Raw genomic sequence first — 15,746 nt, 5'->3', positions numbered from 1 at the left:
TCACTGCGTGGAAAGTTAGAACCAGCACTATTTTTTGTTAATTCCAAGATCCCCAAAGAAAGGGGGAACACCAATGCAAGAGTTCACACATCCCAAAATAGTGAGACAGGAAAAGCAAGTTGTCCATCAGTGGCACTTCCTTATGTCACACCAGCTGGCAGCACCGTGAGCTGGGCTTGCACTGCCATCCTTGTGTGGGCAGAGATGCTCCTGAGGCCAAGCAAGTCTTTGGGCTGCAGAGACAGACGGGACAGGACCAGCCCTTGGACTTCCCAGCAGGTGAATGGAGAGAGCAGATCGTTGTTCATCACGGGGGTCCCAGCTTCCCTCACTGCCTTTGGAACTGGTCATGGCATCCTCCCAGGTACCAGTGCCTGGATGATTTTATTCCTAAAGATGCTGGGGGGGAGGGTTAAAAATAATATTTACTTCTTAGAAGAAGGTGCTTATGCAAAGTGTTCCACTCTTTAGGATTATAAATCCAACCACACTGAATCTGGAGTGAATCGGAGAGACTGCCCCAAAGCACAGTCTGGAAAAACAGGCGTCAGCGAGCCTGGAACTTGGGCATCTGATGGTTTGGAAGGAAATTTCTCAATCCAGCGTGGATCCCTGCTGCTGTATGGGTTTGTGTAAGTGCCTGGGACCCTGTGTGGGTTACCAACACATCAGCCACGACACAGCTGGATTTATTTATCTAGCATTCCAAATGGGAAATGAGGGCACTTGATACAGACCATGGGGGTCTGGTCTTCCTCTCTGGATCACAGAGCCAGATCCTTGCCATCCCAAGCGTGTTCCTGTGTTTGATGTCCAGTCACTGGGGTACTTATTCCAAATATGCTTTGTTGAGGAAGTCGCTCCCCTCCCTCCCTTCTCCCTCCCCCAAAAAAAGAAAGATAGATGGATAGATGTCTCCTTCCCGATTACCCTCTTGACTCATGGATCAAACAGCGTGAAGCAAGGTCCCATGACAATGTCTTGCGTGTTCTTCCCAGTGATTTTTCTTTTTTGTATTAATTTTAAAATACTTTTTTATTAAAAAAAAAAAAAGTTTATGGCTAAAGTGGGTGAAAAGGAAATGTGCCCAACAGCTGTTATGTGGGGCAGAGCAGGAACCCGGAGAAGGAGGAGTGGATGTATTCCGTGGAGTACAGCCCATTGGCCTGGTCCGAGGGCATCTGTACCCAGACCTGGTCGTTCTCCTTGAGTTCAAGCACGGCACTGCCCGAGGCCTGGTCCAGGTACCCCTTTTTGTACTCATCATAGGTGTAGGTGGCCGGCACGTTGTTCTTATACAGAGCCACCCAAACGTTGGTCCCTTTGACATGCACATGGTAGGCAAAGTAGTAGATTCCAGACACGGGGCAGGTGAAGATCCCGGTGACCGGGTTGTAGCCATTGTGCCCATTATACAAGGTCCGGTCAAACTTGACGGGCATGCCGGATGCGGGGAAGGGGGAGGTGAGGATGGCAGTGAAGGCCGGCGCGATGCGGGCAGCGAGCTCTCCTCGGCCGTACTGTGGCTTGCCTGGCTTCCCGTTGCCCAGCACAGCCCCCTCCACGCCACCGTCCGGCAGGTGCAGCCCCGCGATGCCCGTCTCGTCCAGCACTCCTGGCGCTCCTGGCGGCCCAGGTGGCCCCGGTGGTCCTGGTGGCCCGTTCAGCCCCGGTGTTCCCGGCATTCCAGGTGGGCCGATGGGTCCGGCCATGCCAGGCTCGCCGGTCTTCCCCTCACCGGGAATGCCGGGGAGCCCGGGCTCCCCTTTCAGGCCTGGTAACCCCTGAGGCCCCATGGGACCAGCAGGTCCTTGCAATCCTGGGATGCCAGAGGGGCCTCTCAGCCCCGGCTGCCCTGGGATCCCACCGTCCCCTTTGGGCCCAGGGCCACCTGTTAATCCAGGCACCCCCGGAAGGCCGATGAACCCTGGTTCACCTTTGGGGCCCGTTGGGCCGGGAGGTCCCAGTGACCCGGGCAGGCCCCTTTCTCCCGGCATCCCCGGCTTCCCTGCAAAGCCGTTCGGGCCCTGGTCGCCGCGTATCCCCGGCATTCCCGGGGGCCCGCTCGGCCCCACGTCCCCCTTGGGGCCGGGCAGCCCGTGCTTGCCCGGCAGCCCCATGGACCCCGGTGGGCCTGGCGGGCCAATGATGCCGGCAGGGCCTGGCTCGCCCGGCTCCCCATCAACGCCAGGCTCCCCCTTATCGCCGATGGCTCCCTGTGCCCCGGGCTGCCCGCGGTCGCCTTTCAGGCCGGGCATGCCTGGCTTCCCATAGCCCGTGGGGCCTGGCAGGCCGGGGAGGCCGCGGATCCCGGGCTCTCCCTTCGGTCCCATGGGGCCCTGTATCCCTGGCACCCCCGCGGCGCCCGGGACACCGATCCCATCGATCCCGGGGGGTCCCCGCGGCCCCACAGGGCCGGGCTCCCCGGTGACACCCGGCCCCCCCGGGGGACCCATGTCGCCCTTGTCCCCGGGCGCGCCCGGCAGCCCATCGAGGCCAGGCTTCCCAATGCCGGCGGGCCCCGGGGGCCCCGCAGGGCCGGGAGGACCCCCATTTCCCCGGGGCCCCGGTAAGCCTGGCTTCCCCACGCCGTTTTCACCCTTCATCCCTCTTTCTCCACGGGGACCCGGCTCTCCTTTCGGGCCAGGCTCTCCCCGAAACCCGGGCAGGCCGGGGCCACCCTGGGGACCCGGCTTCCCATTGACAGAGAGGCCGGCTGGCCCAGGCAGCCCTGGCGGGCCGGGAAGTCCCCTCGGCCCTTGCTCCCCACGCATGCCAGGCTCGCCCTTGGCTCCGGGCATCCCTTTCATGCCCGCCTTCCCGGGGAGCCCTGGGATGCCAGGTTTCCCAATGCCTGAGAAGCCAGGAGGCCCAGCAGGCCCAGGCTGGCCGTGCATTCCTGGCTTCCCCGTGCCCGGTTTTCCCGGGTAGCCGGGGGGCCCGGGAGGTCCACGTGGGCCAGGCTTCCCCGGCGGTCCTGGCTCCCCTTTGAGGTCCATGGGCAGCAGTGGCGGCATGTCTGTGGAGAGAGGAGACAGAGTGTCACTAGAGCTGGCCATGGGCAAGGAGCGTCCTTGGGATGTTTGAGCTGGGGTCTCTGAGTGGCCTGGGCTGGGCTTGAACGGGGACCCTTCCATTGAAACATGGCCACAGCAGCTTCCTGGGGCCCCACATCAGCAGGGCTGTCCTGAGACGAGGCCAAAGCCCAGAGTTCTCTCATTCCAGCTTCACATCCCTCCGTGATGTCAGGTGACACCATGGAAGGTGCCAGTGCTTGCTGTCAGCTCTGGCAGGGCTGTTTTGTGGTGAGTTACTGCAGGGTGGTTTTGGAGCTGGATTCAAGCCTCCTGCTGCCTCGCTTCCCAGCGGCCTCGAAAGCACCGTGGGATTCAGTTGTTCCTGCCTGGGCTCAGCTGAGAGGATGGTGACAGAACGAGCCAAGACTGGGGATAATCCCTCACCCGTCCCGCGAGTCCAGGGCCTTGGGAGACCTTTAATCCTTTTGGATTAAAAAGAAAACTCTTGGACATGTACTCTAGAGCCTGAGGAGGCGATGGATGTATGGGTTAGGCCATGCCTACAGTGCTTGCTGGCACAGCTCCCGAGTCCAGCAAGGCAGAGAAAAACCAAAAAGAAAAAAAGCTCTGGGGATGGAGGAGAAGCCAAGAGCTGGGAGGGAAATGCAGCCTCAGCTCCGTCCAAATGAGTCAGCCCAGCTGGGAATAGGCCGCAACCACTTGACATTTCAAGAATTTATTGAGGTCTTTTGCAAACGGATATAAGAAAGAAACTAATGGGCTGAGAGACTCCAAAGGCAAGGAGAGGCAGATGACATGCCCACCACAGCTCAGCATGGAAAGCACAGACGTGAGCATAAATAACTCCTCGAGGCTGGCCCAGGCAGGGTGTCACCTCCCACGTGACACCAGGAAAGGGTGAGAAAGAATAAATCTGACAAACTCTTTTTTGGGCAGTTTGAAATGAAGGAAATACTCAACAGTCACATGTACACGTGATGATGGTGAGAAATGCGAAAGGCAGAGGAAAGGGCTATGACATCTTGGGGGAATTTAAATCAAATCTGCCCAAGGGAGATCATTCCAGTTGGGAAGAGATCTATATGGACAAGTTCCCGGGGTGGGGATGGATGCTGCCTGGGATGGGAGCAGGATACAAGGTCTGTCAGTCTGTCCCCCTCAGTGAGCCAAGCTGGGCTTTGGGAGCACGGACACACGTGGTGCTGGGATCTGCCAGCACGGAGATTTCCTCAGTCAACGGGAAAAGCTTATGGGAGATTTGAGACACGTGAAAAGAATAACTGTGGCAGCAGCAGGCACAGCTCCCGGAGCATCAGAGGTGGCTTTGCCTGCCCTGAACACAGCAATTAGCTCTGGCCCTTCCCAGCCTGGTGCTGCTGTGTTTTCCTTGGGTAATGGAAACATTTTTAGAGTTTATCTATGAATCAAAGCCTGGCCCATGTCCCCAGCTGTAGCTGTGGTCACTTGGCTCTCTTGATGAAGGAAATACTTGTCTGTCATGACGCTGCCACTGGATTTCTGCAAACTTCTGCTCCTCACCCAGGAAAATGGTGTGGAAAAGAGGGCAAGGGAGCTGTGCAGTGCTGCACTATTTCTGGGGTTTAGATTCCGGAAAAAAGTTCTCCAGTAAATGATTTCAATGTGTTTTCTCTCCCCACTTTTTCTTTTTAATTTTTTCTTTTCTTGCAATGGTTTGAAATGAATTAGTTTTCTAGGTCATTTTGTATGGAATCAGAACAAGGATCTACAGCTGAGCCCACGAAGGAAGGAAAAAGCACACACACACTCTCTCACACAAGGCAGTGGAGAGAAACGCCAGGCAGGAGCTGCCAGCTTGCAGGCGGCCAAAAAAGCAGACGGGAAAACCAAACCGGGGCCGTCAGCGGAGAGAAACTGGGACACTGCAGCCCCACTGGTGTCCGATTTCAAAAGCCCATGTCTTACCACAGACACATGTCTCGGAGCTCTGCACTTCACAGCACCAGCGTGGGGTTCTGTGCTCCCCTCGACGCATGAACTGAGCTGCCATGAATGTTAACGGAGCCAGCTGGGGCAGCAAGAGGGGCACAGGGCAGGAATGACCCCTGGGAGCTCCCACCACGGAGCATCCCACCTCCTGAGGAGCATGGACATGGCCAGGTGGGTGCTGCAGCCCCTCTGGAGCTGCCTTCATCCCAGTAAGGACCCCTCCTGCCTGGAGAAGGGACCCAGCAGCGCAGACCGGCCAGCAGAGGAATAATCCAGCAGGATGGGAAGAGGTTCCCAGCCACGAGCAGCCAGCAGCGGGTCTGGCCAGCACAGCCAGATGACACTGCAGGAAGGAGAGGTTGGCTGCTCTGTGGCGGAGCCTGGCCGAGCTTGTTCCAGAGCTGCTGCCAAGCTCTGTCTCGTGAGAGAGTTTCACAGGCTCACAGGGATGTTGTGTGGGATGAGTGTTTTAGCACCTCTCATACTGTCTCCCAGCAGTGGGTGCCCCAGCACAGCACTCACTCATGGGTTTACCTGGCTGCAGGGCCATCGACATTATTTAAATTAAGCCAAAATAAAGCCCCATTGTGCTTTAATGCTTCAATGTTCTGAGCATTTCAGCATTTAGCAGCATCTCCTCCCCTGAGCTCCCTCTGTGCTCTGGGGCAGCTATTTTGGGGTGAGAAAAAGTGTCTGGCACCCTGAGAAAACCTGTCACTCACCAGATGGCACCTGGAGGCAGGAGGGAGCCCCCGCCCCGCGGCCAGGCTGGGGCAGCCAGGGGGCCCCGCACAGCTCCCCCCGGGTCGGGGTAGCCCGCAGGGGCACGGCACAGCCCTGCGCCGTCGCGGCGAGTCAGCTGAGCTCCCCGAGCAGGGCAGAAGGCCAGCAGGGATTTTCCTTGCCAAATTAGAGGTTAAGCAGAGATGGGAGCTCGGTGGGATCCAGGAGGCACCGGCTTCCCCAGCTGCCTCTGTGCGGCCCCACAGCCGGTGGCTCGGGCTGCAGCTGTCCCTGTGTGCCTCTCTCCTGTCCCCCACCTGTCCTCTCCTTCCCATGGGTTTTAGGAGAGTAATGTCCAAGGGACCTTTGTGCTCTGCCCTGCCTCAGTGTCCCCTCTGCCTAGTCTAACCAGGCCCTCGTTGCCACAGCCTGGCACACTCTGCTCTCCCCATCATAGGCAGCATTGCTCAGAGGCAATGCAAGTCACTCCCATGCATAGGAAGAAGGGGAAAAAGAAGGGAGAACAGCAGGGAGAGATTTGAATCCAGTCCCACCAGCAGCTGAAGTGTTCCTGTGCTACGCTGGAAGGTTTTGGCTCTGGCTGGGATTCAGGGAGCAGCTTTACAACAGCTGGGAAGGGGGTAGGGAGGGGGGGCTTGTAGCACACTTCGGCTCCAGGTTTTGCTGTGTGTTTTCTGACACATGTGCTGGGCTGAACTCCTGATAAGCCATTCAGTCCTCCAGTAAATCAGCCACTGGTGGCCCAGCCTTCTCCAGTTTCTCCTCCCAGAGCCAAGACTTCAGCTCCTGGGAGGGTCCAGGTCTGTAACAACCCGTGGGGAGTCTCTGGTGGCTCTTCCCAAGGGCCAAGCACTGACCTGGCAGGTGTGGATACCTGAACCCAGCAGTGCCTCATCCCATGGTCGTGCCAGCACTGGGGTGGGTGCAGGAAGGGCAGCTGGGGACAGGGGATTACAGAAGGTTGGGGTTCTGGAGCCCCAGCTGTGCAGAGCAATGACCCTGGGTGCCTCTGGGTGCACATCGCTCAATGGGGAGCGATTTAACACGTCTGGAGTCTCTGGTTGCTGCTCTCTGAGAGAGGAAATGTCTCTCTCCTGCTCTTCCCTTGCCAGGCTGGGTCTCAGCTCCAGCCTTGGCACTCTTTCCTTTCCCAGCTGGTGCAAAATGCAGACAGGGAAACGGAATAGGTGGAGGAGTAGAAAAAGTCTTGCCAGGACAGCTCAGGTTTAACAGCAGGGAGAGGCAGAGACTGCCTTCAGTGCAGACACTGCCTTCTGTGCCTTCTGCTGGGGATGGGCAGGAGGGCAGGAGCCAGAGGGTCCCCTGTGTGCCCTTGCTTCTAGACCAAGGTGCCCTCCCAGCCCCAGCAAAGGGCTTCACTTCCCTGCTGAGCCTCTACCCTTGTCCACCTTGTTCTTTTGCACTGGGTTAAAGACCCAAATGATCCAGCCATGCTTGGCCAAGTGTTTTGGACAGCAGCACCCTCGGCCGTGCCAGACAGCTTCCAGGAGCCTGAAGGGTGGAGGGTGACAAGTGCCCAATGGCTGTGAGGTGCCACGTGCCCTTCCCACTGCCCCGTGTCCTCGCACAGTCCCACAGAGCGCATCCCTTACCCAGGTACTGCCCTTTGCCTTCACGGAACGGGGGTCCCAGGGGTCCCTTCACCATGGGCTGCATGTACTTGACTTGAGCGTAGCCCCCCACGCCGCCTCCCGCCGCCGAGCCGGGGCCCATCACCATCACCAGCGTGCCCAGCATCACCGGCAGCGCCACGACGTCCGGCAGCATCCTGCTCCCACGGCTCCTGCAGACAAAGCAACAGTGACATTGGGTACACACCCCCCAACCAGGGCCAGCTGGGAGCCTGGGAATGATCCCCGTGGGAGTGGGACTCCCTCGAATTTGCCTTTTTGTGGAGCAGATATCCTGAATATGTTGCCCTTCCCGACACACCAGAGCTGGGAGATGCACAGTAAATACAGTTTATAGACTAGAATCCCAGAATCACCGAGGTTGGAAAGGATCTCCAAGACCATTGAGCTCAACCTGTGACTGATCCCTACCTTATCACTAGCCCAAAGCACTGAGTGCCACATCCAGTTGTTCCTCAGACACGTGCAGGGATTGGGACTCCACCACTTTCCACTGGGCAGTCCATTCCAATGCCTGACAGCCTGTTCCACAGAGAAATTCTTTCTGATGTCCAACCTGAACCTCCCCTGGCACAGCTCGAGGCTCTTCCCTCATCTTGCACTGTAACCAGCCATGGAGGTGCCCAGTGGAGTCTTAGAGAAGCTGCCTTGAGTGTCTGTGGCAACTCCCCCATCCCTTATGCATTTTTAACAAATATAAGAGGTGGGAAAAAAGGCAGATGAGACCTGCAGCCCACTGAGCCCAGCGTTGCTGTCACATCCCTCAAGTGAGCAGGGGCTCCTCTCACAAGAGCCATGGCCCCTGTGGGAGGCACAGGCTGCCACTGCCAAGCCCTGCCTTCCCTGGGGGCAGGGAAGGGTGCTGAGCCTCCCGGGTGGGTGCTGAGCCTCCTGGCTGGGTGCTGAGCCTCCTGGCTGGGTGCTGAGCCTCCTGAATGGGTGCTGAGCCTCCTGGCCGGGTGCTGGGCCAAACCCACCACATGGGAACCAGAGATTTGCTGCGTTTGTGGCTCAACTGCGGCGCTTCGCGGGCAGCGCAGGGAACTCTCGCAGAGGACAAGGGATGGGACACAGGAGCAGCAGCCTCAGCCTTAAGTGCCTGTTTATTTAAAATAAACCCCCTTTATAAATACTCTCTTCCTCCAGCAAGTCTCCCTGTCAGCTCCACGTGCGGAGCTGCAAACAGATTGATTTGCAAAGAACATTTATTTTCGGAAGCTTAAACAACACGTGACGCCAAAGAGCTTTTTGCTGCTTTTCCTCCTTCTCGCAATAATTGACCTGTGGTGGTTATTAATGAGAATTAAGCTCCTGGCCTGTCCTGCCAGGGAGCAGGGGCAGGGCTGCTGCATGCTGGGATTTCATCAGAATTTCCTGAATCGCTTTTTTGCTGAAGCAGCAGTGAAAAAAAAAGCTGCAGCCTAGAGAAAAAACAACCCAAATTAAAACAAAATTAAAGCAAATTAAGTCAAGGGAGAAGGGAGCCCTGGCATAGGATTGTTCCTGATGCCACAAGGGCTTGGCAGGTTTTTGGAGTCTCCAGGGATGAGGCAGCCTTGACAGCTGCTCTTGTGCCTGGAAAATGGTCTGGGAGTCAGCTGAGGGCTGGAGGGGACAGGGATGGCCCTGCCATTAGCAGCACGATGGACCCTGTGAGGATGCAGGTGGCTGTGGCAGATGCTGCAAGGGGAACTCTGCTCTGCCCATCCCACGGGCCTGGAGTGGTGCCATTCCCACCGTGGCACCCTGAGCTGTGGCTGTGGGTCGGGTGGCACTGCCAGGGACACGGGTGACAGCCACCCCCGGCCTCCTTGGCAGCACGGCCGGGGCCTCGCCGGCATTATTGTTTTTCTGTCTTCAGGGTCGAGGAGAGAACGCTTCTTTTTATGAAGCATTATTTTACAAGGATTTGTTTAAGGGGAAAAGAATCCCATTCTAAGGGATTGCAGCTGTAAAAATACAGTTTCTTTTAAATAAAAGAGGAGAACAAACCCCTGAATCAGCTATTTACTTGTTTTCCTTACCTGGTATGACCCCTGTGCCTCCATCTCACCTCCCTCCCTTCCTAGCTCTCTCCTCTCCCACCTGGGCTGGATCCACCCCTGCTCCTCCCCTCCACTGGGCTGTTTTCTCAGGATGCTGCCGTGGGAGCAGCACCCTGGGGCGGTTCAGCCCCTTGCTCCTGGGCATTGCATCTCCTGCTGTGAGACTTCAGCCTTTGGAGAGATGTGGGATGCAGGGAAAACTGAGCCAGAGGGAAGGGAGAGGGAGGACAAGGGAGTCTGACCACGGTTTCATTGCATACTGGATATGAAATTGAGTTCCCTGCTCTGTGTCCTCCGTCACCCCCTTGATTCAGCTGGGTCATTCCAACTGCCCCAGTCTCTGCAGAGCAACAGAGGAAGCCTGATCTAAGTCCCCAGGTACGTGTCCCCCAACAAAAGGGGTCTCTGGTGCTGTGTGTCCCCCCCGGCCGTGCCCGGCACTGGGGCAGGAGGCCTCCTGCTACCCAGGCTCTCCAGGCAGTGATTTAATAACAATAAAATGGAAACATCTGGAGTCTCATATGATGGATAAAGTGTGCACAACGTGCTTGTGGAGAGGCTCTTTCATGCTTGAAATCTCCTGTGTTATGAACTGATAATTAATCACACGGAGCAGCCACACGATGCTCCCATCTCGCCTGGCAGGTCGTGAGTGGTGGCAGATCCATCGTGTGTGTGGGGTGGCTACAGACAGACAGGGGTCACCTGCCCATCCTCCTGGGGGTCACCTGCCTGTCCTCCTGGGGTCTGGGCTCAAGAACCTGCTCTTGTATGGCCAACAGAAATCCCATGAGATTAATTTTCTTTCCCACTTAGAGCAGGGGAGATGCTTTGGGGATCCCAATTGTAGCCCCTCCTGGCTCACTCCCCTCTGCCTGGGCACTGCAGCCACCAGGCTGGGCACTGTCCAGGCGGGCTGCTGTCCTTCAGAGGCAGCTCCAGCCCCCAGCACACTCCAGTACAACCAAAACCATCCCTTGACACAAAGCCAAGCCCAGCAGGAGCTGCTGAGCCAGGAGGTTCATACAGGGGCAGCACTTGAGGGGTCCATGCTGTTCTCTGGGGATGCTGGAGCAGGATGGGGCTCAGCAGTGCCCCACTGCTCTGCTCTGGGGGGAGCAGGGCCCTGACCCAGCACCGAGACCCCTGGCACGGCTTCAGAGCCGCCGCCGCCACGCTGACGGTGCGAGTGTCGGCTCCCCTGGCAGGCGGCGAGCAGACGTGTTAAAAACCCTTGGCACGCCATGAAAGCACTGGGAACGGGGAAAAAATCTCACACTTAAACCATGAGAAAAGAGACAAGAAATGTCACCTTGTTCTTGCAGGAAAACAACCAGCCCGTGCTGCCTCCGTCGCTCCGGAACTGCTCGTGGCTTGTGCTGGGCAGCCTGGTGAGCTCCCAGCGTGTTCCTGGCGTGCTCCTGGCCATTCCCAGTGGAAGAGGGCTGCTGCCCCCCGCACTGTGCCACTCTCCCCACAGAGCCCATGTCAGCACTCCCATGCCTGTGGACTGGGCAACATTCCTGTGAACACCATGGCCCCGCTTCCCCATGGACATGGCCAGGGCTGTTGGCTGAGCTGCAGCTGATTTATGGCCCCTGTTACTTAAATATTAATGAAGGGCCTGGCCGGCCCCGCGCCTGCTCCCTTTGAGGCTAATTATTTTTTAAGTCAATATATGTGATCCACGGGGGATCTGCCATTGTGACTGAAGGTCGGCACAACGGGGAACTTGTTTAAACCCGGCAGTCAAAGCGTGGTCAGTTTGGGGCACAGCATGTGCTCTCTGGCACTCCCCCCAGCTCCGGCCCCACATCCATCCCAAGGCCACACCAGCCCCACAGAGGGGCTCAGGGATGAGGCAGGATGGGGAATTTGATGCACTTCAGCTGCATGCCCAGGCTCACCGGTGAGGCCTCATCCCATCTCCATGCCCATTGCTGTCCCATCCTCTTCTTCATGCCCAAGCTGTCACCATTCTGTGCCCTGGGATCACAAGGCACAGCCACCACCTCTGGTGCAGAAGCTGGCCCCAGGCTGGGGGGGAGCCGTGGGAAGCTCCTGGCACTGGCCCGGGTTGGGGGGGACGCGGGGAAAGGGAAGCACCGGGAGCAGCCGGCGCGTGTGGGTGGGCTGGAGCACGGCTTGGCCGCCGCCGTGTCCCATCGAGCCGCTCCATCCTCCGGTCATTTACAATAAAAAATAAAGCAGGGAGGATTTCCAAGCCCAACACGGGGCTGGCCCGGCTCCAGCGGGAGGTCGATGATTTGCTTTGCGCTACACATGCTTTAAAAATAATAATAAACCGAGTCAAAAACGAAAAGTGAGCTATGAAGAGGGAGAACAGCACGTTGTTTCCGCAGGCCGGGCTGCGAAAGCCAAAGGCATCAGGGAGCAGCTCGGCTGAGCAGCACCGGAGCTCGGGGGAGACTTGGCACCAGCCTGTCCTTAACTGCATGACACCTGATCCCATCCAAGGCTGCTGTACGCGCTGCCGGACCCAGAGCCGGAGCCGGAGCCTCGCCCGCCAGCAGCCCAGGGAACAAGAAAACATTTTCCTTGACGAAGAAAAAACACCCCACCCCATCTGCAGGGACCTGCTCCCGCACACACTGCCCGCGCCTGGCCCTGAACGGAGCGGGATAGGCACGGCATGGCATGGCATGGCATGGCATGGCATGGCATGGCATGGCATGGCATGGCATGGCATGGCATGGCATGGCATGGCATGGCATGGCATGGCATGGCATGGCATGGTACAGCATGGTATGGCATGGTACGGCATGGCACGGCATGGTACAGCATGGCATGGCACAGCCTAGCAGATCATGGCATGGCATGGCATGGTCATGGTGCAAGCTACCCACGGCTCACGCTGCCTGCAGCCGGGTCCCGGGGTCCTGCAGCGATGCCAACACCAGGGGCGGTGCCACCACTTGATCCCGCGGCCGCCGGGTCAGGGCTCAGCTCAAGCGGATTAGTGACCCCGGGCGTGTGTGCCGGGAGCGCAGCCGCAGGTCACGGCTCAGGGCTTAATCCCTCACCTCCAGCTGTCAAAACTCCTCGGCAGCGCAGCACAGCCCCGGCGGGTGTGCTTGGGGCTGTGGGCATCCTGCGGGAGGGTGGGCACCCGAGAGCCAGGCGGGCACCCCCGGGTCGGTGCTGGCTGGGGTCTGGGTCTGGGTCTGGGTCTGGGTGGAAGACCCTGGCTCGGAGCTGCAGGAGCACCAGGTCCTGCTTGGGGCAAGGCTCAGCCTGGCTCACTGCATCCCTGGGGTGCTGCAGTTCCCTCGCCGATGCACAGCTGGGAAGGTGCCCGCAGAGGTGAGTGAGACCCCAGGGACATGTCCCCCCTTGCTCTGGCCCCAGTGGAGTTTCTGCACCCCAAATCCCCAGTCCCACCCCCCCGCCAGCCTCCACTCCACTGAAATACCAGAGCTGCAGCATTAATAGCAGGGTTCCCTGCCAGGTGCATAGTTTGACCAGTCGAATCACACATGCCAAACCACAGGTATTTTATGAGACGTTTCCTGTTATGAAGACATTTTTGTGGGGATTCAATTTTTTCTTCCCTTCTTCTTCCCCTCTCCTCCTCCTCCTCCTCTTCCCAGCGGGCTGGTGGCCTGCCCAGGGGCAGCTGTGACGCTGTCCCTGAGGGCTGGAGGAGCAGAGCAGTAGCCAAGTGCCAGAGCTGGGCTGCAGTAGGGATGAGGGTGCTGAGGGTGTTGGAGGTTTCCATCCCCTCGGCTGGAACCCCTTTCCAGGGGACTGCACAGGGGCTGTGCAGGGTCCAAACTGCTCTGTGAACTCAGGCTCAGGCCCTGACCAAGCACAGACACTTGTGCCTGGCTTCTGGTGTGGGATGTGGAGCATTTGCCCAGACACCAGAGGAGGGACAGGGGCTGTGAGCCCCAGGGAGCTGCTGGAGCTTTGGGCATCACTCTCCAAGGACCCTGTGCTGGCTGGGCCAGCCCTGCTCCAGGGACAGGTAAGTCCTGGTGGGAGCAGTGGGAAGCAGTTGGAGTTTTCCTGAGGTCTGCAGGTCAAACCCACCTTGCTCCTGTGCAGAAATAACTTTCTAAGGCAAAGGGGTGTTTTGCAAAGAAATCTGCTAAGCCTGGAGGGACCCGCAGGGAGCGATTCCCATCCCAGGGAATTTGCAGGCAAGTGGCCATCAACCACAGACATTTCAACTTCCAGCCTCGTGCTGGGGTCGCTGCATTCATCATAATGAGCCTTCTGGGGCAGGGTGCACAGGGCAGCTCCCTTGGGGGGCTGCAGGCTGGGACATGTGGGGCAGCAAGGCTGTGGCTGTTCCAGCCCTGCCCACCCATCCCAGGGGAAGGGGATCCTGCTGAGGGGGATGCAGTGGGAGCCCATAACAGCACTTGGGGAGCCCTCAGTGGCTCTGGGCGCAACAAGGAGCCTCAGCAGCTGCCCCTGTTCTCCCAGGGAAAAGCTCCAGAGCAGTGGGACAGCATGGAGCCAGCAGCTCCCAGTGCCCCAGGACAGCTGGTGCTACTGGTCAGCAGCTCAGTCCCTGGCACAGCATCCCCACCACGGTGTCCCCACCCTGTGGTTTTCCCACCTGAGCTCGCCACTCCTCCCTCAGCACCTGCCCAGGTACGACAGCAAACGTGTGAATTGCTGTGAAAACATCTCCTCCTGTCTGAAACACCAGGAGCATCCCCCATCCCTGCCCAGCTGCTCAGACAGGAACCTGCCTCGCCGTGTTTAGCCTAACAGTGATTTTATTTTAACGTCAGAGTTTGAATTTCTGTCTCCTTGGTTTCGTTGGGTCCTTTGATCTCCATTTCCTTTCCTTTTCCAGCTTTTTAGCAACCCCCCAGGTGAACCTGGCTGGTGCCAGCACTGCTGCCTGTGCCTGCCCGCCCAGGCATCACTGCTCCTGCACATCCTCCCCGCCTTTATCCTCCACAAAACCCCTCTGACAAATCACCTCGGAGCTGCATCTGCTCGGGGGAGACTCCAGAGCTCGGCTCCTGACCCCCAACAGGCCAAGACCCCTGGGATGGGGCATCCCTGGCTCCACCAGCCCCTCCCCAAGCCCTGCAAACCCGCCGGTGTGGCCACTCCCGGGCTGCCACCGCTCCGTGTCGCACCGGGTCGGTCACAGCCCTTGGGGACAGCGGCGTGGCCGCAGGTGACGGGACCAGCCCGGAGCGGGGCTGGGGTGTCCCTGCCGGGGGTGAGCCCGGGCAGGTGCCGTGTGCCCGGGGAGGGTCAGTGTCCCCCCGTGTCCCCCCGTGTCCCCCCGCCGCCGTGTCGCCGAGCCGGCCCCTGCGCCTTTCCTGGGGTTAACGGGGGAAAAATATTGTTTATGCTTCTCTAATATCGGCCTTCTGTTTTGCATTTGCCGTTTCTTCAAAGATAGGGAGCCGCCTCTGCCAAGATTCCAGAGGAGATATCCTCAGCAATGCCGACCGCGCTCCCCACCGCACTCAAAGAAAACAAATGTCAGGCCAAGGATTGATATGAAATAGTTTAAAAATGAGAAAAAGCTGCCTTACAGCTAGGTTTACATTAAAATAAATTTCAGGAGCGGAGCCTCGGCTGCGTCCCTCCCTGGCGGGCGGCGCTGGGGGATGGGGTTACCTGCCGGGGCGGCGCCTCCGTCCTGCCTTCGCCTCGGTAAATCGCGGCCCCGCGCCAGCATCGGCTTCTCCATCCCCTCGCCATCCCCGGACCATACCACTGCCTTCACCATTTCCGTCCCCATCCCCATCCCCATCCCCATCCCCATCCCCATCCCCATCCCCATCCCCATCCCCATCCCCTGCTGCCCCCAAGGCCGTGCACCATAAAGCAGAACTCCTGGCATGGCAGCCCTGTGCAGCTGCTTCCTCATTTCCACACCCAGGGAAAGGGATGGAGTGCACGTTTCAGGCAGTATTTATGTTATTTAATTTAATTTAATTTCTGTGAGCTGATGTGAGACCCCAGCCAGCCCGAGGTGTTCAGTGGAAACTCTGACAAGACACTCTCGTATCCCACGCTCCTGTCTGGCACAGCCTCATGCTCCTGGCTGGATTTCAGATTTCCTGTGCCCTGTAATCCCTATTTTAGGGGGCATCCTCTCTGCCAGGCTGCACTCCTGAGGCCCCACAGCACCGTGGGGCTCCGTGCCCCCATCCCAATGGACAACCCACGTGCCTTTCCATTGGGACAGTTGTGGGTTGTGCAAAATCAAGCTGATTTTTTCCCAGAATTTTGTTTGGAAATAATTTGCCTGATGCTGTCACAAGATGTTTCACCATTGCTGAATCAGCTGCTTTGAT

General features: G+C 58.3%; 1 protein-coding gene across 1 annotated transcript; it reads right to left on the bottom strand.

The window, feature by feature from the left end:
* Window positions 1-1,097: 1,097 nt before the first annotated feature.
* Window positions 1,098-7,538, bottom strand: COL8A2 (collagen type VIII alpha 2 chain; the record flags this gene model as incomplete). Its single annotated transcript, XM_084222582.1, has 2 exons — window positions 1,098-3,019; window positions 7,364-7,538. 2 exons carry the CDS (start codon window positions 7,536-7,538, stop codon window positions 1,098-1,100), a joined length of 2,097 nt encoding a protein of 698 aa, XP_084078708.1.
* Window positions 7,539-15,746: the final 8,208 nt, after the last annotated feature.

Source organism: Fringilla coelebs, assembly GCF_963513975.1.
Source record: "Fringilla coelebs genome assembly, chromosome: 28".
Taxonomy (NCBI): domain Eukaryota; kingdom Metazoa; phylum Chordata; class Aves; order Passeriformes; family Fringillidae; genus Fringilla; species Fringilla coelebs.
The sequence above is the reverse complement of the archived record's forward strand: the minus strand, read 5'-3'. Positions and strand labels throughout refer to the sequence as shown.